The sequence below is a fragment of the Chionomys nivalis genome, chromosome 26, assembly GCF_950005125.1.
Source record: "Chionomys nivalis chromosome 26, mChiNiv1.1, whole genome shotgun sequence".
NCBI lineage: Eukaryota > Metazoa > Chordata > Mammalia > Rodentia > Cricetidae > Chionomys > Chionomys nivalis.
In genome coordinates, this window is record NC_080111.1 from 1,173,173 (window position 1) to 1,196,535 (window position 23,363).

At 46.3% G+C, this 23,363-nt stretch overlaps 1 protein-coding gene across 4 annotated transcripts in view; it reads right to left on the minus strand.

The window, feature by feature from the left end:
• The window catches only part of Cflar (CASP8 and FADD like apoptosis regulator), a 49,531-nt gene that overhangs the window by 11,816 nt on the left and 14,352 nt on the right, over nucleotides 1-23,363 (minus strand). The window contains exons 1-8 of one of the 4 annotated variants that reach the window (XM_057758447.1): nucleotides 18,729-18,743; nucleotides 17,862-18,288; nucleotides 15,502-15,607; nucleotides 13,879-14,014; nucleotides 12,742-12,827; nucleotides 9,464-9,518; nucleotides 6,225-6,274; nucleotides 5,390-5,471 (exon numbers count right to left, since the gene is read on the minus strand). In XM_057758447.1, coding sequence (XP_057614430.1) covers nucleotides 5,390-5,471; nucleotides 6,225-6,274; nucleotides 9,464-9,518; nucleotides 12,742-12,827; nucleotides 13,879-14,014; nucleotides 15,502-15,607; nucleotides 17,862-18,157 — 811 coding nt within the window. In that variant the 5' untranslated portion in view covers nucleotides 18,158-18,288; nucleotides 18,729-18,743. Of the gene's footprint in view, nucleotides 1-5,389; nucleotides 5,472-6,224; nucleotides 6,275-9,463; nucleotides 9,519-12,741; nucleotides 12,828-13,878; nucleotides 14,015-15,501; nucleotides 15,608-17,861; nucleotides 18,355-18,496; nucleotides 18,596-18,728; nucleotides 18,744-23,363 lie in introns of those variants that run through there. The other 3 variants (XM_057758446.1, XM_057758444.1, XM_057758445.1) reach the window with 3 other exon arrangements.

Consider the following 23,363-nt stretch of genomic DNA (forward strand, 5'->3'; position numbering starts at 1 on the left):
ACACCCAAGGCAAGGGACAGGAATGTCCTTCTACCTGTGCCCCTGACAAGGTGCAGATGTTGGTGAACAAAGGCACAGATGGGAGCAACAGGTGGGTGGGAGCAGGGCCCTCTGGCATACATCCAACTTAGCATTTGCTCCGCTAGCCCAGCTAAGGCGTCACTGCCCAAGCACACACTGAAGGCAATAGACTACCTTTTAAGACTCGTTAGTAAGCAGAACCAACTGCTGGTAAGTTCTGCCCAGACTCCCTTGTATCAGGAGACAGTAATATCAAGGCTACACAAACCAGACCCAAGACAGCTGAAAGTACTTGGTTATAGTACCTGTAATGCCTTATTTGTGATTCCAGCATTGCAAACACTCAAAAACCTTCCATGCCTGCCTGCCAGCTCACTTTCTGGTGAAGCCTGTGAGGAGCCGAAGAGGTTTATCCTACATGTGTGAATCTCTGTCTGCAAGCAACGTGCTAATGTACTTACCAAAGGGGCTACCCTCAACCAAAGGGCCTCAACCCTAGGATGTGGAGCACACTACCTCTTGACATTCTAAACTAGGAGGGCCTTCAGCATGGGCCTGTAGACCTGTATTCCTTCCATACTTCCTGGACTGAGGGCTGCTGAGATGAGGGACTTAAAGGGAAATTCCACTAACAATATTTCCAAGACAAGGTTTCTCTGTAGCTTTGGAGCCTGTCCTGGAACTAGCTCCGCAGACCAGGCTGGCCTCGAACTCACAGAGATCTACCTGCCTCTGCCTCCCGAGTGCTGGGATTAAAGGTGTGCACCACATCGCCTGACTTAATGTTAAGTTTTTAAGCAAATATTTCCTTGGGCCCAGAGGATAGAAATACCTAGAAAACACAAAATACCTCATCACATACTCCTGTTCCCAGGAGGAAACCATCCACAGGACACTGACCCCATGAGCCCAGGAAGGGCTGGAAGGGGTTGTCTATTGTCCCTCTGAACAAAGCATCTCTCTACCATTTTGGATGTCACTTGTCCCAAGAGCAGAGGTCACAGTGAGTATTCCACTTCCTTTTGCAGAAATGTTCTTATTATATAAATGTTACTATAAGAAAACGATGCTCATTCAAAGTTCAGCAAGTTCCATTAGAAAGAAAACCCTCAAAAGGAGGCATGGAGCAGGTCCCTAGCCTGTCACTGCCAGAAGAGGAAGTCTCTTCACACAACAGCCCTGTAGAAACTGCAGTGTCTGCTAGAAAACACGTCTTAGTCAGTGAAAGCGTGACAAAAATATCAGATGCAGCAGAGGGAAAGATGTTTCCTCTTAAAAATCTGCAAATGCTGTCATATATACAGGAAGCCCCAAGACAGCCAGAGCCTTAAACCAGGCCTTGCATCTACCTGCCAGTGATTTGGGACACTTGCCTCTGCATGCCTAGAAAGATGAAGGCTAGCACACAGCTCACCAACCAAGATCCAACCTTTGCTAGGTGACTGGTATAGTTGCCCAGACATCAGAGACGTATGCTTGAACTCCACCAAACTGACATAACTGAAGCCAAAATCCTTCAGCACTGCGATCCACCCCACGAAGAGGCCATTGACTAGGAGAATGCTTTTCAAAAATGATCCACCGAAAAGTAACCTCGTCTTTTCTCACTGGCCCTGAGACAGAATCCACCTCAAATGTATTCCGTGTGGGGCAAAGCATGTGCTTTGTTTGTAAGACATCCTTAGTAGACATTTACCAAACAAAGACAATAATATGCCGATAAATATTTAGGGGATTTGTGTAGTCTTTAGTTAAAGTCTGATTTTGGGAGGTGGTGAGGCAGGGATAGGCTAAGAGGAGGAGATAAGTCCAAGAGACTCTATTAAACTCTAATTAATGTTTATTAAAGGGCCTGTTTTGAAACACACACTATAGGAGAGCCTACTCCATCACAAGCACCCTTCGGGAACCACTCCTTCGCCTGCACCTCTTCAGCAAATATTTACTGAGCACCTGTGTGCGTGGCACCTGTTCAGCTGCCGGTGACACAGAGCAAGACACAAAGATGAGCTCTTCCCTCTCCCATCCGTGCAAAGTGGTTAGCGTCATGAGCTTCACAGACAAGTTTTAGAACCCCAGTTCTTCGGTATTTGACCACCCATGCAAAGCCATTAACAAAGTATCCACCATTAGCAAAGTATCCACCATTAACAAAGTATCCACCATTAGCAAAGTTTCCACCATTAACAAAGTATCCGCTGCTAACAAAGTATCCACCACTAACAAAGTATCCACCACTAACAAAGTATCCACCATTAGCAAAGTTTTCACCATTAACAAGTATCCGCTGCTAACAAAGTATCCACCACTAACAAAGTATCCACCATTAACAAAGTATCCATCATTAACAAAGTACCCGCCATTAACAAAGTATCCACCACTAACAAAGTATCCGCCATTAACAATGTATCCACCATTAACAAAGTATCCACCATTAACAAAGTATCCACCATTAACAAAGTATCTGCCACTAACAAAGTATCAGCCATTAACAAAGTATCCACCACTAACAATGTATCCACCATTAACAAAGTATCTGCCACTAACAAACTCTCTGCCATTAACAAAGTATCCACAAGTAACAAAGTATCCACCACATGCAAAGAAGGATGACACTAAGGATTTGAGAATCTCTGATTGTCTATCTTCTTCTGGTTTCTTTCAGAACCTTGGTTTCAACTGGCAATGATCTTGTCTGCTTTGATTGCTATCTAACCCCTTAACATGTGTCAGATGTTAACCATTAGCCAGTTGTCAAAATTCCCCTGACAGAGGAAGTCCCACATAACAACTCGAGTTGGAGAGCTCTAGGGCTAATGAGATGGGGGAAGGACCAATGGAGAGTCTTTGCATCGAAGCAGGAGCCCAGCCCTAGAGTCCTGGGTGGAAAGTCCCAGGAGGAGTGTGTGAACACAGAACTGGAGGTGTGGAGCTGGTGTGGGTGAGGAGCCTGTCCTCACTCTTCCTACTTCAGGTGACGAATGCACACCCTGCTGAACCTCCCAAGGGATCTGGGTTCTCTCAGCTGACAAGAGCACCACACAATTTGAGTGAAGCTATACCATCTTATTTATTACCTGCCTATCAGCCAGTTGAGCTGGGAGGTTCCATAAGTGACCTCTGGTCCAGTTATTTGCTTTGCCCTCAGGGGCAAAGAGCACATGAGTCAAAAGAACCCTGATTCTCCTGGGGGCAGGGGTAGTGATGAGTAGTCCCTAACCACCCTTTCTGTAGGGCCAGACCCACTCCACCTTCAAGCCTTTGACCTTGGAAGGGATGACACTGGGGACCTGCAGCCTGGAACTCCATTCTGTGTGCACATGCGTGTGCGAGATTGAGTGTGTGTGTGCCTGTGCACACACAAGTACAGGTATGCGCGTGTGTTAAGGCCAGAGGTCAACGTCGGGTTTCTCCATACTTTTTGAGATTTCCACTTGAAATTTGTTCCCTCTGAAGTAACTGCCTCCGTTCCTCTGTGCCCACACGTGGGGATGGGCCCCACTTACCCCGTAACCCTCAGAGCCTTCGTTCCCCTTACTCATCTGAGAGCAGACTCAACAAACTAAATGCCGAGCCATGGTGTGTTACGGCTTAGTTCTCCAGTAAAGTTAAACCAACTTTGAATAAGAATAAGAAAAATGTCAGCGGACACCTTGTTCCAGGCACCGTTCTACATGCTTTATAAGTATAATCTCACTCATCCTCCTGACCGTCAGGAGAGATGCTGAGCCCAGCATCACAAGCTAAGATAGAGCAGAGCTGTGATTAAAGTCTGGGCAATCATACATATACCAGCGCCCAACTCTGACGCACCCCTATAATTGGAGAACTACAGGGCTGAATTTAGCGCCGGCCTACAACTCAGCAACAGAACTCCAGCACAGGCACTGGGTGGGAGTCATGAATAACGGGCGTGGTTTAGTTACAGCAGGTTGGTCTTTGTGAGTCCTTCAATATAAACAGAGGAACAACACAGGAAGCTGTGTGTCTCAGGAAGCTGTGTGTCTCAGATATTTCCTGGTGAATAAAACAGGACTGATTACAATCAAAAGTCAAAGGACAATTCCACAGTGTCCTTTAGAACAGTAAGTGACTCATTGAGAGACTATTTCCCCATTCCTGATATGAATACTAACATAATACTATTTTTTTAAAAAAATGGTATCTTAGAGTTAGGACCTCTACTGCTGTGCTGAAGCCATGGTAAGTCATATAAAGCAAGCATTTGACTGGAGGCTTGCTCAGTATTTCAGAAGGTTAGCCCACCATCACGGCAGGAAGCAGATAGGTATGTCACCAGGGCGGCAGCTGAGAGTTTTACATCTTGACCCACAGCTGCTGTGGACTTTTGAAACCCCAAACCCACCCCAGTGACACATCACCACCAAAAAGGCCACACCTCCACGATAAAGGCCACACTTTCAAATACACGAGCCTATTGGGACCGTTTCCATTCAAATCAGTATGAAAGGAAAGGACACGTTCCTCATATCTACCAGAAACCGAATATGAGGAAGTGGGATCGAAGCCAAAATCCTGGGAAATATAGTTTCATATTTGCTAACTTGACCTTCTCTTAGCCTCTCTTCTCACATGGTAATGTTCTGAGCGAGTCATCTCTGAGTCATGCTAAGGAACGTTCAGAGGCACGAGAGCCGTGAACTGCCACCAGTTTGTGATTAAACGGGAAGTCATTCCCGTGTCTAGGCTCCCCTTGATCTATTGCCAGTGGTTCAGTGTGCATCAGACATCCAACAACCGAGCAAAACAATTCAGATCCAAATGACGATGCCTCACAGGTAGATCAAAGCCACGCGTGGCTCAAACACTCCTCACAACCCTCTAAGTAAACACAGAATGTGCTTTAAAGGCTTTCGTGATGAAAAGCTGAAACACCAGATAATACTAGAAACCAGAATGCCTCTCGTTATAAATATCCCTGGATGACCCTGATGAATAAAACCCAGGACGCACAGGTAGACTAAAGACACGCCAACTACCACAACATAACTTCTGCTCCCCAAGTTCATCTCCTGTTTCTCCTAACACATAGCTGGGCCAGTTTATCTATGCCCATTGTGGTTAGCTTGAGCCACTTAATGTAGGTAGAGATGAGGGACACCACTCTCAGGTCTGGCACACAGTCTCTATCCCCTCATCTGTCAATCACATAGAGGACCCTACAGAAGACTTCAAGGCCCCACGATGATGGAATCACCAACTGACTGACCACACGGAGTAGAAAAGCGAACGTCATAACAGAGTGTACTTTGTTACTGCAGCTAGTATTTACCGTGCTGACAAATCCGACTTGCTTGGTAGTGAACACGCTGCAGGGAAGCCGTTAACCTGTGGCTTCTACACCTACCTATGTCATTGCCGATGCAGTCGATGATCAAGCAGATACCCAGGGGCTTGCTCTGCATCCTGTAACTCTCTTCGTGTATATGCTACAAAGAAAGGCAGGCATAATTAGAGATGCTGGCTGCCTCTCTGCTCCCTTAGGTCTCACTCCTGTGCCATCTGCTCTTCTGGATTGTTTTAAGCATCCCTTTGACAAGTGAGTCACTCAACAGACATGACCTAAAGTCATCTCAGCTGGCATTTCCTATTAATGTCAGGGTTTTTTTTTCCTCTGTTCCTGAGAATGTGTTTCAGGCAAACAGCTGCTTCGGCTCTTGCTTAATTTTAATTAATAAGCCTCGTTATCTCTTTACATGGGTCTTAGCTTTGCGGAATAAAGAGAATTTGGAAGAGAGAAGGAAGATGGGCCGTGCGCCTTCACGGAAGCCTAAAGCAGCAACGAGAGACATCTTTCTAAGCTGGTACAAACGACAGCCTTCCACCACCTCCTCTTAAGAGGAGTTTGTCAGTCCAGACAAAAGCCAGGACGCAACACAGTTCAACGGGGTGTCACTGCCCATGGTATGTTCAGTAGTGACCCGGCTGAGACACGAGCTGTCACTTGGAACCTCCCTGCATTCCGAAGTTCATTCATGAACGTCTTTTTTTTTTTTTTTTTTTTTATTTAAAATCTCTGCTATAGTCAAGGCTCCTGGCCAATGAGTTCTGCACAGGCACCCAGTTGTCATGAAGAATTTTTCAGATCATTTTTGGCTGTTTTTTGGGTTTGTTTTTTAGGATGTCAGTGTTCTAGCAGATACTTGTGTATACAATACCGAATCAGAGAATTTGTTCTTTACCGGAGACAAAAAAGCTCCCGATTCCTGAATAGATGTCTTCACCGGTTTTCCTGGGGAGAGAGAGAGAGAGAGAGAGAGAGAGAGAGAGAGAGAGAGAGAGAGAGAGAGAGAGAGAGAATCGTTTACAAGACAGAACTTAGTTACACCCATTCTGGCTGAGTTCTTTCTATCATAACTGAGTTTTTTGTTTTGTCTGCTCATTTCTTAACTACTTATTCTTTTTCCAGCTAGACTCAGCCCAAAGTTCCAACCTCACATGGAAAAGCCTTGTTCAAAAGAAAACTCAAGAGCCCCTGCTATTCCAGGATTCTGTAGAAAAAACACGCCACGCAAGTGTAAGAGGGCTCTCCCTTGACCTCCCCCAGATAGCCAACAGGTGGCTGGCAGGGTTTTAACCTGATAAGGAGAATTCAAAACTCTGACTTCACCACACTGATAGCTTTCCTACATGGGCCCAAACCCTGGACTGCATCTAAAGGGAACAGCTTGGAGCATGCAGGAAGGGAACGCTTCTGTGTCTGTGCTATGTACAGAACAGATGGCCAATGTTTTCATAGTTCCGTGAGGCTGGGGGATGATAAAATAAAATGTCAGCAGCCAGACAGCGCACAGCACACATGGAAAGTGGAGAGCCCACGGCAAACTCCGCTTCACAACAATGACTCAATTAGCGTGCACAAGGGGGGGGGGCTCTGGGTGCCGGAGCCACGAAAGGGCTGGCTCACACCTTCATCCTGGCTGCTCGTTCAATCTCTAGGCCGAGGCTGCGGCAAAGTGAGAAATGACGTCTAAAGATAGGACAAAGGAGGAAAAAAAACAGCCCTGCCAGAATCTGTGAGGTTTGGGGAAAACGAATGGAGTTTGTTTGGCTTCAGAGATGGGTTCTTGATATGCAGCCCAGGCTGAGCCCACCTCAAATTTGTGTTCCTTCTGCTTCAGCTCATGAGGGCTAGGATTGCCGTCCTGTGCTACCCACCCTTAGTTTTGATCCTGAGTGTGTGTGCATGTGTGTGTGCATGTGTGTGTGCATGTGTGAATGTGTCTGTGCGTCCGTGTGTGTATGCATGTGTGTGTTGTGTATGTGTGTATGCATGTGTATATGTGTGTGCGTATGTGTATGCATGTGTATGTTTATGCATGTATGTATGTGTGTGTATGTGTGTATGCGTGTGCATATTAATTAGGTTCCATACGGAACTCTAGTTACTGCCCAGCCTGCTGCACCCTTGGCGTGTAGTCAAACTATTCTTCCTTAGAAGACACGTGTGTGGCACACCTATCTCAGTGACACGCCTATCTTGGTTAAAGATTTAGAACGTGCCTGACAATAAGTGCCAGTCACCATCACCATCAAGATCTTTCAGTAGGTACCATTTGGAAGTCCAAACTGACCTGAACACACGGCTTGATTATCTTAAACTTTTTTTTTTCTTTTTCGAGACAGGGTTTCTCTGTGGTTTTTTGGAGCCTGTCCTGGAACTAGCTCTTGTAGACCAGGCTGATCTCGAACTCACAGAGATCCGCCTGCCTCTGCCTCCCGAGAGCTGGGATTAAAGGCGTGCGCCACCACCGCCCGGCTATCTTAAACTTCTTAGTTAAAGGCCAAGTTAACCAGATGCTTTCCCTTTTATTAGTGAGCCAAGACCAGTTCAAAGCGGAAAGGTGGCTCTCGAAGGTTGGGGACCGCGAGTACTTACCTGGACCAACCTACGCTAGGGTCACAGCGGAAAGAACATGTTTGCTTTACGTTCCTAGGCTAGCATGCCGGATCTCCTATTTTCCACTTTTTGTTTTGTTTTTCAAGACAGAGTTTCCCTGTAGCTTTGGAGCCTTTCCTGGAACTAGCTCTTGTACAACTCACAGAGATCTGCCTGCCTCTGCCTCCCGTGTGCTGGGATTATAGGCGTGCGCCACCACCACCGCCCGGCCCGTTTTCCACTTTCAGCGGCATTCGGAGTGCTAACTCCTCCACCTCAGCAGTGTTTTAAGAAACAGGCTGTCAGTTTAGGAATTAATTCCGTTCTCAACAGTTTTCACCGGGAGAAGAATGTTAGGGAGGGAGCGGCAGGCGTGAGCGGCACCATCTGGCTGGTCGCGGGTAAAATGGTTCTCAGCTTCCAGGAACACACAGAGCCTGAACACTACACAAACTGCACGGACAAGGCTCCACCAGGGGACAAGGCCCCCTCAAAACGCTCCGGCTGCCCCACTCGTGTTGAGTTCCTCTACTGTGCACACAGCAGATTCAAAGGCCCTTGGGTAGCCCTGCGCTACTTCCCAGGTACAGGGCTGAGTCTTGACTCTCACTTTGGAAAGGTCCCCATGCAGCAAAGAAATGCTTTAAAAAATATGATGCTATAAGCCAGCTATGGCAGCATGTCCCTGCAATCCCAGCTCTCACGAAGATTGAAATGGGATGATTGCTGTGAGCTTGAGGCTAGCCTGAACCACATCATAAATACCAGCCCAGTCAGGGATACACAGCAAGGTTCTATCACTAGTCATCAAACAAACAAAAATTTAAATAATGCCAAGAACTCAAGCTGATGTTTTAAGAATAGAGAGAACATATAGATGGAAATGAACAATATTTTAATCGCCTTTCTTTTCTTTTCATGGAAGAGGTGGTCCAGATTAACCTTTCTTCCTACTGCTGGATATTTGGTTTCCCGTGGTTCTCTATCATGGCTGGGTTAATGTCAGCATGGTCTGGCTATAGCTCCATTTCAGATGCACAAATGCCACACGTCTGACTAACACAGCCTAGGCTATGTGCCTGATGGAGGGGGTGTTATCCAGGTTTAGATGAGCTAAGTCAGAGAACTACATGTGTCTGTGAGTTCATCTGAAGAATGTGTTTTACTGCCTTTTGGGAACTTAATTAAAATATGCGGGTAACAGAAATCACCAGCCCCACAATGGAACTCCCCCCGCTTTTTTCTTTCCTTTCTTCTTCTCTTTCTTAGATGACAGGGTCTCACCACATTTGCTAAGGAAGCTGGTCTCGAACGCCTGGGCACAAGGGTTCCTCCTGCTCCAGCCTCTCAAGGAGCTACGTCAAATAAGCAGGGACCACCAGACACAACAGCGTGAATTTTTTCTTTTCTGGTACTGGAGATGGAACCCCAGGGACTCATTCGCACTAGTCAGATGTTCTACCACTGAGTTATACCTCAGCCCCTTATATTAAAGCTACAAAGCATTTATAAAGAATGGCTGTAAGAGATTGGGGGCCTTACTTTGAACGCAAAGGTGTTCCGCAAATCTTTGTTCCTTGCTTCGCCCATTCTGGAGCTTCAAATACAAAAAAGAAGGTCGCACTGTTAGTTTTTTTCGGAAGCTCACTATGTTACACCTCTTTAAATAGCTCAATATTTTTACACGCTAGACTACTTCATAACGGCTCTAAGCTGTTATAGTACATCATGGGTGCTAGAATGGTCCCAACTCAGAGCACTCTGGGACAGAGATTGACATTCAGTGCCTCCCGTGAACACCAGGGCAAAGGGCAGCCTGGCTAAAAGTGTGAGCAAGCCATTTTACCTCTCTATCTGCTTCTGCATCTGCAAAGGTGAGGATAAGAATCGAATAGTACCTGCCACACATAGATGGTAAGGAGGGTTTTTTTTTAACGTATGTGAGTTTTGCATGCATGTAGATGCCTGGTGTCCATGAAGATCAGAATTAAGGCATTGGATCTTCCAGGACTGGAGCTACCGACAGTTGTGAGCCACCAGGCGGGTGCTGAGGATGGAGTCTGTGCTCTTGAATGCTAAACTCACTCACAGGCCTTAGCCGTGAAGGGTGTTTATGGTGTTTCATTACTCAGAAACCCTCAGCACAGTCTAGCATGCAGAGAAGCACTTGATAAATGTCTATAGCCAAAGACCCGAATACAATCTGCAGCACTACTAAATAAATAAATAAATGATGTCCTATTATGGCTACAAGATAAGTGATATGTGGGCGTGATTCTCGACAGTCACATACTCTGCATGAACCACTCCTGGGAGATTAAACAGACCTGCTTCTCTCCTCTCAGATGACAGGAACTACGCAAGATGACATCACTTCCTACCACCATCTGGCCACTGGTATTTCAACAACGGCTGACCTCTTTAGCTCTCCTACCCAAAGAAGGAAGTACATTATCCAGTAAGCTGCTTCTGAGGGTACATCTGTGTGCAAACTGGAGACATGCAAGCTATGGTCTCCCCCCAGGAATAATCCTGACTTAATCAGAGCCTAAATCTTGTGAGAAAGCTACCAGGTTCATTTGCCACAGTGCCTGCTACTAAACAAGAGATCAAGTGGCGTGCCAGACACAGCAAGCGTAAAGAGAGATGAGGCACAGAGCGTGTTGGGTCCCGAGCAGGCTACAAGGACAGGGAGGATGCTCACCTGTATTGGCAGGACAGAAACACAGTCGTGAAAACATGGAAGAACTTTAACCGAGCATGTTAGTGTAAGTTATAACAATAGGTAGTGGGGGAGAGAGCTCAGAAAATCCTAAATCCAGCTGGCTGTGACTTAGTCTTCTATCGGAGACTAGAGGGACAAATTAAAAACTGTACCTAAGCAATGAGATGCGTGTGGTTTATAGATAGATCAGGAGATAGTGGAATGAGCGGGGGCCGGTCCTGGCCGGCCCTGTGGGAGGTACAAATATACAGTCACTGTGATTTAGACATATGTGCCCTTATCGTTCAGTTAGTGGGTGGGGCAGTGCAATCCTTAGCAGCCAGTCTGCTAAGGTACCATCTAGAACTAGTGTCCTCCCAGAAACTGTTTATAAACTGGGAGGGATGTTTTCATGATAGACACTCATAGAAGTGTTTATAATTCAACCACAAAACTTAACTCAAGACTAAGTATCCACCCCGAAGTCCGCATAACTTTAAGGGGGGTTGGGTTCATATTATACCAAGGTTTCTTCTCGTGAAAGAAGATTAACCAGGGAATAAGCACAAAATGAACTGTGCTCCTCAGAACACAACCACATGCGACCACGAGACACTTACGATCATTAACTAGAAAGAGAAATCTTCTGTTTTGTCACTCATTAAAGAAAAGTTTGCCAATTTTTAAATTATCAAGACACACTCAGTAAAAAGGCGAAAGGCTGGAGAGATGGCTCAGAGGTTAAGAGCACTGGCTGCTCTTCCAGAGGTCCTGAGTTCAATTCCCAGCACCCACATGGTGGCGCAGAACTGCCTGCAACTCCGGTTCTAGGGGATTTGATGCCCTCTTCTGACTCCACTGGGCTCCTGAACAGACACGGGTATACAAAAACTCATACAGGCACACATGCATACAGTAAACAGAAAATAAAAAGGAAAATGTGTTTTAAATTAATTTTTTTAAAAAAGAAAATGCACAAAGAGGTGAGAATCAGGATATTTATTTTGCAGTCATGTTTGTCACAACACAAGAACAGAGGCAATCTGCACATCGGAAAGAAAGAACTAAATACATGGTGGTACGTATAGAAAACGAAAGCTACAAGCCCTCCTGGCAGGACGGGTCTACAATGCCAGCACTTAGGAGGCTGAAGCAAGGAGAGGGTCCTTGCTCTTCAAGGCTAGCCTGGGTTAACATTGGACTCCAGGCCAGACTGGGTTACATGTGTGAACTCATATGAACCGTGTGGTACCATGTCTAAGAATTCTGTGTTCAGAAGAATGGCAAGGCGTGCTATCCCTTGTCTGCTGTATGTGTGCAGACAATCTCTGCACAGTCAAGAGACCGGTCAAGAAGAGTTGCCTTAACAGAGAGTAACTGGGACGAGAGTGTACAGGGGAGGGAGAAATCACAATTTTAAGATCTCTTTGGGGGACGCTGAAGCTTTTCTTTCTATAGGTACATCCTATCTATTTTTATTTTAAAAGAGAATCTTCAAAGAAACAAACAGTGAAAAAATATCCAACTGTATAAATAGATACATTTGCTAATTCACATAAAAATAAGACTAAAAGAAAAAAATATTAATAATAGTCATACCCATGTAACAGACACGTGACACATAAGATACTTTCTTGTTACATATTCCTTAAACTCCCCAAATATATTATTAAACACATTTTTCCTTTCTTTTTACTTTTTCTTTCTTTTAAATATTTATTTAATGTACATGAGTGACCCATCTTCAGGCACACCAGAAGAGGGAATCAGATCCTGTTACAGATGGTTGTGAGCCACCATGTGGTTGCTGGGACTTGAACTCAGGACCTCTGGAAGAGCAGCCAGTGCTCTTAACTGCTGAGCCATCTCTCCAGCTTTTATTTGGTTTTTTGAGACAGCTCTGTGCAGCCCTGGTTATACTGGAATGCACCATGCTAGTCTCAAACTCACAGAGATCCGCCTGCCTCTGCCTCCCAAGCGCTGGGATTAAAGGCGCGCACCGCCACTGCCCACCAGCTGAGCACTTTAAAGTTTATAATCATAAGAAGTTGCACACTTTTATGACTCCTCTGGAGTGGGTTCATGCTGTCAGTCCATACACCGGCTCCAGACTCACCCTTGAGTTATATGAAGGCTCCTTGATGCTCAAGTTTGGAAGAGAGGCCTGGAGAGAATTCACATAATTTGATCCTGCTCTTTGGCCTGTAAAGACAGAGAGAGGGGCTAAGATTCATGAATTGTCAAACGAGTCTTCAACAGTGCCTCAGATCCCAGCCAATCTTTTCAAATACCTTAAACCTGAATCATCTGAATTCAAAGCATCCGCTCAGATGACTTCTGTCCACCAGTAAGAATGACTTGCCAGGCGGTGGTGGCGCACACCTTTAATCCTAGCACTCGGGAGGCAGAGGCAGGCGGATCTCTGTGAGTTCGAGGCCAGCCTGGTCTACAAGAGCTAGTTCCAGGACAGGCACCAAAGCTACAGAGAAATCCTGTCTCGAAAAACCAAAAAGAAAAAAAAAAAAAACAAAAAAAACAAAAAAAAAAGAAAAGAAAGAAAGAAAGGATGATAAAATAATTTCAATCCCCAGGCCCCACATGGTGGGAGGAAAACAATGACACCCACATAACATGTGGTATCACATACACACACACTAAATGAATAAATAAATAAATACTTTTAAATTAAAAAGAAACTAAGGCCATTCCTAATTCTGTCATTCAGAATGAGGGCAGATTGTCTTATATATAAGCGAGTCTCAGTCATGACCTAACACTGTGACCCTGTGTTATGTGTAAGGTAAAAGGGTCAACCCCCTTAATTAAAGAAAAAACCAAAGTGACCTTTTCCGTGAGGTTAAGAGAAACGCAGCACACATACAGGACAGCAATCAGACTGAGTTGGATGGTGGTCACCAGGTCCAACGTGGAGCTGGGCCACGGGGCTCTATCTATAATCAAAGTCCTGAAAGTCCACAGTCTCTCTGTTCTTTAAAAACAGAGATACAGACTCCTCAAAAGAACAGAATGGTAAGACCTGCTTAGTGGCAATTTTCAGAGGTAGGAGACCTGCCAGTAGGGTTGGGATATTGGGATGAGAAGGCTATAAAGGACTATGACCTCTTGGTGTAGGCTAGAGGGGGCTGGGATGCTTGGGTTCCATTTCAGCCAGGCACCCAACAGGTGACAACTCTCCACCAACCAACCGTTCCTCCTGCGCACTGAAGATCACTGAGATACCGAAATTTCTTACCTGACTGCGTGTACTTCTGGATTTTGGTCTTCAGATCTATCCTGTGGATGCTCTTCAGGCTTTTTTCTAGTAAGTTCAATTGATCTTCAGCAACAAGATTCAGTTTCTCCAGTTCAATCACCAGGTCCAAGAAACTCTAAGAGAATCACCAGCAAGAAGAACACATCATGAGTGGAGCTAACAGGTCTGCAGTGAAAAGTGTAGGCCACCTGGTGGTCATAATATCAGGAAAAGGTAGCAAGATGAGACCTTCCGGTAACCCTTGGTGACAGTTCTGCTCAGAATCAATCACCCTCCTGAATTTGACTCAAAGAAATGGGGGCTAGGGCTGTAGCCTGGGTGGCAGAGTAAGCTTGCCTCACATGTATGACACCCTGGGCTTGATCCTCAGCACCACACACCGTAAGAGCTTCCCAGAGAGTGGGGGGGGGGGTAGCTGAGGAAAAGGTTGATATGGGAAATTCTCATAATGCCATTTTAAACTGTCTTCATCCATTCTAGGCCATTCTGACTCAAGAGATGGTTCCCAGAAAGAATGGGGCCCTTTGACTCATTCACCCTGAAGTAGCTGGGCTGGAAAGAACACAATTTTAAAAGTGGGCATGGCTTTGGATTTTATTTTGCTCACGGTTAACATTGGTTACTTAACCGTTAATCATTATTTTGCAAAGACAAGAAGCCTAATCAATTACATATAAATGGAAGGCGTTGATTAGGGAAATCCCCCGCAAAAAACTCCCAGCCTTCACTTTCTTCATTTACATTTGATGTTGGAAGATGAGGTCTTCCTGTTTTTCTATAATCAAGGAGCCTGAGGGAATTCTAAAAGGCAGGGAAGCCAGTTGGAAGACTTATTATCACTCCCAGAGTCGGAGATTCTTCTTGGCCTGTCCTCAGGTTAATTGTGTCAGGAGTTCAAACACCCTTCCCACAACCCTGACAACTCTAAAACGGTCAGACATCTCTACCCTCGTCACTTCCCACATACACCGCAAACCACCCCCACCCACAGCCACTGAGGGGAGTAAAACGGCCGAGGGCCAGCAAATGAGAGTGGACCAGCAAGGTCTCTACTCCACACAAGAAGACAGGATGTCCTCGCTTGGAAGAGGGCCGTCAAATCAGAGAACTGTCATTGAAGCCAGCCAAGTCGGTGACTTTTACAGAAATCAGGACCAAATCTGAGCATAAAAGAAACTCCTAGGGCCACAGGAGGAAAGAGTACCAACCTAATTCCCTCTCAGTTAAAAACCCATTCTCTTGCTACCAGGGTCACAGAAAAACTACCTGAGAGAGCTCCTAGGACCATGGCAGCAGGCTGCCCACTTCCCTCTCTCTCCACATCACAAGGAACAGGCCCTACTTCTTTCTTTCTGAATTCTTTCATTCTTTCTTTCTTTAAGGTTTATTTATTATGTATGTGTGCAGTATTCTGTCTGCACGACAGAAGAGGGCACCAGATCTCATTACAGATGGCTGTGAGCCACCATATGGTTGTTGGGAATTGAACTCAGGACCTCTGGAAGAGCAATCAGTGCTCTTAACCTCTGAGCCATCTCTCCAGGCCCCAGAGCCCTACTTCTGACAGTTCTTTGGAATGGGCACCAAGAAAACACAACTCACCTTGTCCTTGGCTCCCTTGCCTCGGCCTGTGTAATCTCTCATAAGGAAAATTAACGAGGACACATCGGATTTATCCAGATTCTCGCCAATCTCCATCATCAGCACCCTGTAAATCCCAAAAGTTTCCTTAGTAAACCCAGACAAGAATCCAAGAGCCCATCCCTCACCAAGGCCAACAACTTGACTAATTCTTGTTCCACAGAAGATGCCCCCACTCTATAAAACAGGAAGCCTTGATAGAAATATCCTCCAAGAAACTATAAGAAAATTCAAAAGGAAAACTCATTCTTCTGTTTTTTGTTTGGCTTGGTTTTTAGAGATGGCTCTTGCTGTGTAGTCCAGACTATCTTAGCTCTCCCTGGACAGAGACTGGCCTCAGACTGCACCCATCCTCCTGTCTCTGCCCCCCTCCCAGGTGCTGGAATTACAAGCATGCACCACACCTGGCCTTTCCTTTGTTTGCAGTAGGACACAGTACTTCCCTTTCTAACCAACAGCTCCAAAAACAACCTTGCAAGTAGACTTCCCTGAAAAAACCCCTCGGTTCCCAGAAGTCATAGTGAGATCTAAGAGATGAGTAACAGGAAAGACCGAATTCAGAGTGGCCTTGCCCTCTCTGTTGACCACTGGTCTAAGAACCACACTTTGAGTCTCTAAAGCAAAGAAACATCTCTGACGTGTTGGCCCACGCTTAAACTTGAAAGTTAAAAGACGTCCGCCATGGAGCTTCTGACCACCAATGTCTGATCTAGAAAACCCCTCCCAATGCGTTCACTCTGCTCTAACTGGGGTAGCCACCACACTTTGTCAGAACACCTGTGTAGAAGATGGCTTTCCCAGGGAGACTCCCCCATATTCTTTGGGATTCTTCTTGGCCCAGAGCTTAGCCAGGCCCTGGTGAAGCCTGCCAAGCAGACAGGTGAATAGGTCCATCGTGTGACCTCAACGGCCAGCCTCCTCTAGAGGGCCTGACACGCCCATCACTACCCACTGCACCTGAATGCAGTTCCTGAGGCCAAGTGAGTGTCCCCTAAATGTGTGAGATCAGTGGCGTCAGCTGATGGTTGAACAAGGGAAACTTTACCAAGGGTAACAATAACCCCAAGCATCTCACACAGAAAGCCACTTGGTACACTATCCAAAGAGAAACTTGTGGAGCTCAGTCACTGTCTGTGGTGTTGGGGCTGAACCCAGAACTAAACACACCCTATGCAAGGGCCTACCGCTGAGCTATTGCTCAACACACATCCCTCCCCCCCCTCCCCCGCTACCTTTTCAGACAGGGTTTTATTAAGTCACTCAGGCTGGCCTTGAACTCACAACCCTCTTGCTTCTGTCTCCTGAGTAGTAGCTGGGATTTCAGGTCTTCGTCACTAGATACAACTAGCTGGGCTATATTATTCTTCACTTTGTAAAGTTAGTAACTGGCACAGCCTGGGTGGGCTGTAACTGGTCCAAGATTTAACGCAGCCCTTTCAACACCTCGCAACACTTTACAAAGCCCGTGCTACCTCCAGCTCTTTTCATAATAATAAAAATAAACATCTTCAAATACATATTACACAATCAACAGAACTAGCAGCCTGGAGGAACAGGAAGCAATTTAAAGGAACAAGGTCTCCTTCTTGCCTCAGAAAACAACCCTTCCAGAGGGTCCCTCATATGGGGAAGGAAGTCCCCCAAGGCTCTCGGACTTAGGGACATAGATGGTCGTCCTGGTTTAACCAGAAGGGGGTGGAAGGCAGTTCCTTGAAGAAAGTCCCTGTTGGCCCCCTCAGAGGCAGAGAGGCAAGACTATGGGAAGGGAACCCACCCTGAGGCATTTCCTTGGCTGACTGCCCTGGCAGAGGAAGAGTTAGAAAGGGCCACAGCTCTGGCAGTAGGGAGGTTACTCACTCTTGCTACTTTATTTCTCAGTACCAGAATTTTCCAAAGCACTGCAGCTCCCAAAAAAGATCAGCGCTACACTGTTTCTCCTTTCTTCCTCTTGTCAATCTGTCCCTCTTCCGGCACACACAGACTATCTGTCCCTTCCGCTTCCACGATGATCTTTCCCCCAGTTGCATTCCGGGTAAGCAGCCCATGTTTTATTGAATTCAAACAAGCCGTGAGCCTACACCCGAGGCAGGAGGATTGCTATGGGTTGGAGGCCCAGCCTGGACTACACAGGAAGTTCCAAGCTAACCTGAGCTATAAGGGGCTTCTGAAAAACACAAAGCCAACCAACAAACAGAAATCCAGAGCGTTCCGCGCCATAAAAGTGGTATCGCGGATAGTTGGATCAGAAGAAAGCGGAAGTGATGCCCCCCTCCCCCGGCTCCCTCCCCAGTGTGCAGCCTGGCTCGGAGCTCAGGAGTTACCTATAATCAGAAACAAGGTGAGGGTTTCTGCGGAGGTGGGCCTCCACGGCCGCTTTGTCCGTCTTCAATATCTTCTTAAGCAGGTCGAAGCGCCTCACTCTGTAGAGCAGTTCAGCCAAGGTAGCCAAGGAGAGCTGGCCTCTCTCACTTAAGGTGCCCAGGAGCTCCCTGACGTTAGGTGGAGCCAGGTTCTCAGCCACATCTCTACATAAGAAAAGCATCGTTTCCTTCTCCTCGTCGTCCAGGGACTCCTCCAGCTGGTGGATGACCTCAGCAGACACGGGGCACAGGGCCATGTTCCAGAAGTCAGCAATCAGGGTCTCATCCAGCGTCTATCCACTTAGCAGGGCTCCGCGCACCGCGAGTCAGCAACTTCATTTTGGAGGCCTTTCTTCATTTCTTTCCCAACTCTCGCAGGAGAGGCACGCTGCGGTGAGAGGACACTTTTAATCCTGCCGGATCCCTTCGCCTATGTCCCTTTCTTACTGGGTCTCTGTAAGCAAGGGGATCCAGTTCACCCCTTTAAGTCAGGAGAAAGAGAGCCTCAGCAGACAGAGTCAAAAACTGAGCCAAAAGCCAAAAGACACAGAAGAAAACCCAGACATTCAAGAAAATGACATCAAAGGCAAAATTACCTCCAAAAATTCCCACATGGTTTAATCAGAATGGAAAGCAGGGTAGGGGAAATCACTAGCTAGGCAGCTAAAGACTAAAGTTACCATGAGAGAGGTCAGGGGAAGAGGTAAAGTCCGATGACTAAGCAGCTGATTTGAGGAGTTGCCACCCACGCCCACTCCTTAGCCCCTCCCATGTGTTCTAAACGAAAGCCGATTTTGGCAAAGGGGCGCCTCCCTGCAGGGTCCTCACCAAATGAGGTTTCTGTCCTTTCCCTTGTCCCTCCTCAGTTGCTCTCCTACAGTTTCCCACACACCGGGCACTCACAGCTGAGGCTCGCCCGCAGCCTCGCCCACGGGACCCTCCAGAGGAGCTGGGCAAAGCGCTTCCTGAGTTTACACCAGGTCCTCGGACCCTGTGCCCCAGGAACGTGCCAGGTCTCCCGACCCTCAACATACTGCTCCCTAGCAGCAAAGACCACCAAAATTCTCAATGGCATCATGGGAGTGGAAGGAAGACCTGGGGAGACCACAGGTCTGAGTGCCCAGCTCAAGGCACGATTTCGTAACCATCGAACCGAGCAGTTTTCAGATTTGGACTATAAATCTTTTGGTTTTGACTTTTAAAATACAGTTGTTTGCTTGCTTGTTTGTTTATACAGGGGAGGGATTTGTGGGCATTCCACCTGCAACTGGAGGCCACAGAATAAAGAGTCAGAGTTCTCTCCTATTATGTGGGTCCAGGGATCGAATTCAGACCATCCCCCTTGGCAGCAGGCACCTTTACCCACTGAGCCATCTTGCCAGCCCTTATACTGGAGACCTTGTCTCTGAGTAACAAAACAAAATAAAATGAAAAAGTCCTCTGAACTCAATGGAAAAAACAGAAACACAATCTAACTCTTAGATGATAATGGTTTCACCTATTTTGTATGATGATATTTAAGTATTCATCTAAGATTGGTGAGGCTACGCCAATCTCAATATCCATTTATCCGAACAACTTAAATAGGTTTATTTATAAATAAAGGAATAGAACTAAAACCATCACCCTACATAGAAAAAGCTGTGCTCGGAAGACTTTTCTCAAAAAGTCTCAGTGACTAATTGTGTGAGTCTCAGACGTCTGAAGCCTGCAAACCATCCCTGGGAGGACAACGCTTTAACCTAACTGCTACTTTCTGTAACAAGAAGGCCGCGGAAGTTCTCTTTCTCCTCCGTTCGTGAGAAGTGTAATATTCTTATTGAATGCTATCCTAGGCTTAACCTCTAAAACGTTTGTGTGTCCAACAAGAAATAAGTAAGGAAAAAATAAAATACGAGACCATTAAACCTAAGAGCAAGAAAAATCCAAACTGTCCAGACGTGCTTGAAAAAGGACTGAGCAAAACTAGTAGACAGGAACTGCTTAACCCTGCTTGCCAAGAAAGCCGCAAATGAAACGCCACCACCAGAGTTAACACAGAGCAATATCTGCCCAGGTCATCTTCTCCCACTATCAGGCCCATGGTGCCTTCTGCCGGTGGTCACGACGCTCACAAGCCTCTGTGCTGACGGAGGCAGGGGTCACGGGGTGGGGGGGGACGGACAAGGACAGGACGGCGGGGGCGGGGGGGGGGGGGAGTTTGGAACAGGGGGACAGGAAGCATGGGGGACTGGGGAAGGGGATGGGACAGGACAATTTGGCAGCCAAATCCCAGTTACTCAGGGGCAACAGCTGCTAGGAACTATCAGGAGGAGAGCACAGATTCCCAGACAGAGCCAGGCCACTAAGAAGCAGCAACCCTCCAAGCCTGGAAGCTGGGGCACAGCACAGGCAGGTCTTGTGGCTGCTGGGATTGGGCACTTGACAGAGAAAAGCACAGAAAGAAGAGGTTGAACTATAATCTAAATAATCACTATTTTATTGGTTTTTTCTGTTAAGCCCAGGTCAAGAAATTAGCATAAGAAAATTCCCCAAGGGGGCTGGAGAGATGGCTCAGAGGTTAAGAGCACTGACTGTTCTTCCAGAGCTTCTGAGTTCAATTCCCAGCAACCACATGGTGGCTCCCAACCATCTGTAATGAGATCTGGCGCCCTCTTCTGGCCTGCAGGGACACATACAGGCAGAATAACGTATACATAATTAATAAATAAATCTTTAAAAAAAAAAAAGAAAATTCCCCAAGAAGTCAAGAAGGCCTTCAGCAGAAATACAAAACCCCCCGTAGAAGGTCCCCTTCCTAAATGAGAGAATTTCTTTCTTTCTTTTTCTACAAACAGGACCTTGCCATGTATAGGTCTTACCCTCCTACAGTCATGTGGCACAGGGTAGCCTGAAACTCACTATAAAAACTGAGGCTAGCCTCAAACTCATGGCAATTCTCCTCTCTCAGCCTCCAGAATCCTGAGGTTATAGGGCTGCACCATTATCTCCAGCTGGAGAAGTAATTCTCTCTTGCTGAAGGGGAAACTCATGTATCAGCATGAGCAAAATTACAATCAAATGTAGCACAAATAATAAAAACCCAGAGTCAGATATTGGGGTTCAACCTGAAGATCAGAAAAGCAAAGCAGCCAACCACTAGAAAGACTTTTTAAAAATTTATTAGATTTTTAAAAAATACCAATCCAAGTTCCCACTCCCTCCCCTCCTCTCAATCCCTTCATACATCCTCCCACCTCATCAGAGAGGGTAAGGCACATTGCTTTGTGGAAGGTCCAAGGCCCTCCTTACTATATCTAGGCTGAGCAAGGTGTACATCCAAAGAGAATAGGACCTTTTACGGCTACCAAATCTCCAGAGTAAAGGGCGAGTTCCTGTCTCCAGGAATCCTCAGACTCCGCACTCCAGTGAGCTCCTGTCTCTTCCCTTTTATATTCCTCTCTCCACCCAAGCCATATCTCTCCAGTCTCCACCTCCCTAGTGCTGGGATTAAAGGCGTGGGATCACCTTTGTGTGAACTGTTTCTCTTTTTAGACAGATTCAATCTTGTATAGCCCAGGGTGGCCTTGAAGCTGGCTTGCCTCCACAGTCCTGGGAGTACCACCACTCCCTGGTCTCTAGAGTCTTATCTTTGCCTTCTGATCTTCAGGCAAGCTTTATTTTGGTGTAGGGGGTCCTTCTGTCTCTGTGTTGCTTTTATTGATTAATGAATAAAGAACTGCTTTGAGCTTATGGCAGGGAAGAACAGAACTAGGTGGGGAAAGCTAGGCTGTGTGCTGGGAAAAAGAAGGCAGAGTCAGAGAGAAGCCATGAAGCCACCAGAGAGAGATTCCAGTCAGAACTTTAGCCAGAAAGCCACAGCCATGTGGTGATACACAGATTAATAGAAATGGGTTAAATTAAGATGTAAGAGTTAGCCGGGCCAGGCAGTGGTGGCCCACGCCTTTAATCCCAGCACTCGGGAGGCAGAGGCAGGCGGATCTCTATGAGTTGGAGGCCAGCCTGGTCTACAAGAGCTAGTTCCGGGACAGGCACCAAAGCTACAAAGAAACCCTGTCTCGAAAAACCAAAAAAAAAAAAAAAAAAAGTAAGAGTTAGGCAATAAGAAGTTAGAGCTAATAGGCCAAGCAGTGATTTAATTAATATAGCTTCTATGTGATTATTTCGGGTCTAAGCTAGCAGGGCAGCCAGGAACCAACAAGTGGTCTCTCTCTTCTAACATTATTTATTAAAAGACAAATAATGTATCACTATATTTTCCACTTTTGTCTAAAATAAAAAGACGGCTATAACTAATATAAGAAAAACTATATACAATAAGTGCAAATGTAAATAAAGGGCCCTTGCTCCTCTTGCAGAAGCCTGGGGATTTGGCTCCCAGAACTCACAATGCAATTTACAGCCCTTCATAACTCCAGTTCCCAAGGAGTCTCGTGCCCTCTTCTGGCTTCCTTGGACACTGCATGCACGCAGTGCACATACACAACCCTTTAACAATTAAAACCACCACAACAATAGACAAAGCAGAAAACAAATCCTCAGGGCCTGCACCTGAGAGTCTACATGAGTGTGCTCAGGGGGCTTGCAGGAGATAAGGGTTTTTCTTCAGTTCTACAGGCCAGTTCCATAGCCTCGTGCACAGCAAGCTTGCCCCCCAAAAGTCATTTGATGATATCTGCTTTGGGTCATCATCCCCCATCATCTGGGATCTGCTGGACAGAGGCTAGGATGCTGTTGAACATCCAACAATCTCCCATCTCCCTGAGATCAAGGATGATGCAGCTCTCCCATACCACAGCACTGAGTCCAAGATACCTCCTAAATTTTCAGTTCCCAAACTGAGTTTTTCTGTGATGTACTAATGTCTTCTAACTTAAATGCTCCATGCCAGAGACTGTCGCGTGAGGTAGATTGCCCTCCCTTCTCTGAGGCTGTGTTGCTGCACACGTGTGATCCCAGTGCTAAGGACACAGAGGCAGGGGGATGGCTGGACCCATTGGCAGCCAAGTTCCAGGGCAGCAGGAGATCATCCATATCTCAAATAAGAAAGCAGTTTAAAAACTACAGTACTAATCGCCGTATATTATCACATCACACAGATAAGATGTAAGAATGACCCACACAAAAGCTATACAAGACCTTACTGGAACAAACATGCATTATTAAAAAGACATTACCGAAGACCCAGATAAGTGGAGAGCCATCCTTTATTCACGAGTAAGAAGACTCAGAATAATAAAAATATTAGCTGCTGGGGCTGGCGAGATGGCTCAGAGGCTAAGAGCACTGTCTGCCCTTCCAGAGGTCCTGGGTTCTATTCCTGGCACCCACACAGTGGCTCACAATCAGCTGTCACTCCAGTTCCTTTGTGTGTATGTAGACAGAGAGACCTTAGAACGAGGATGCCTAAAACTTTCCCGAAAGGACAGGGCAGACTTGACTGGTTCAGATGACAGCATGGAC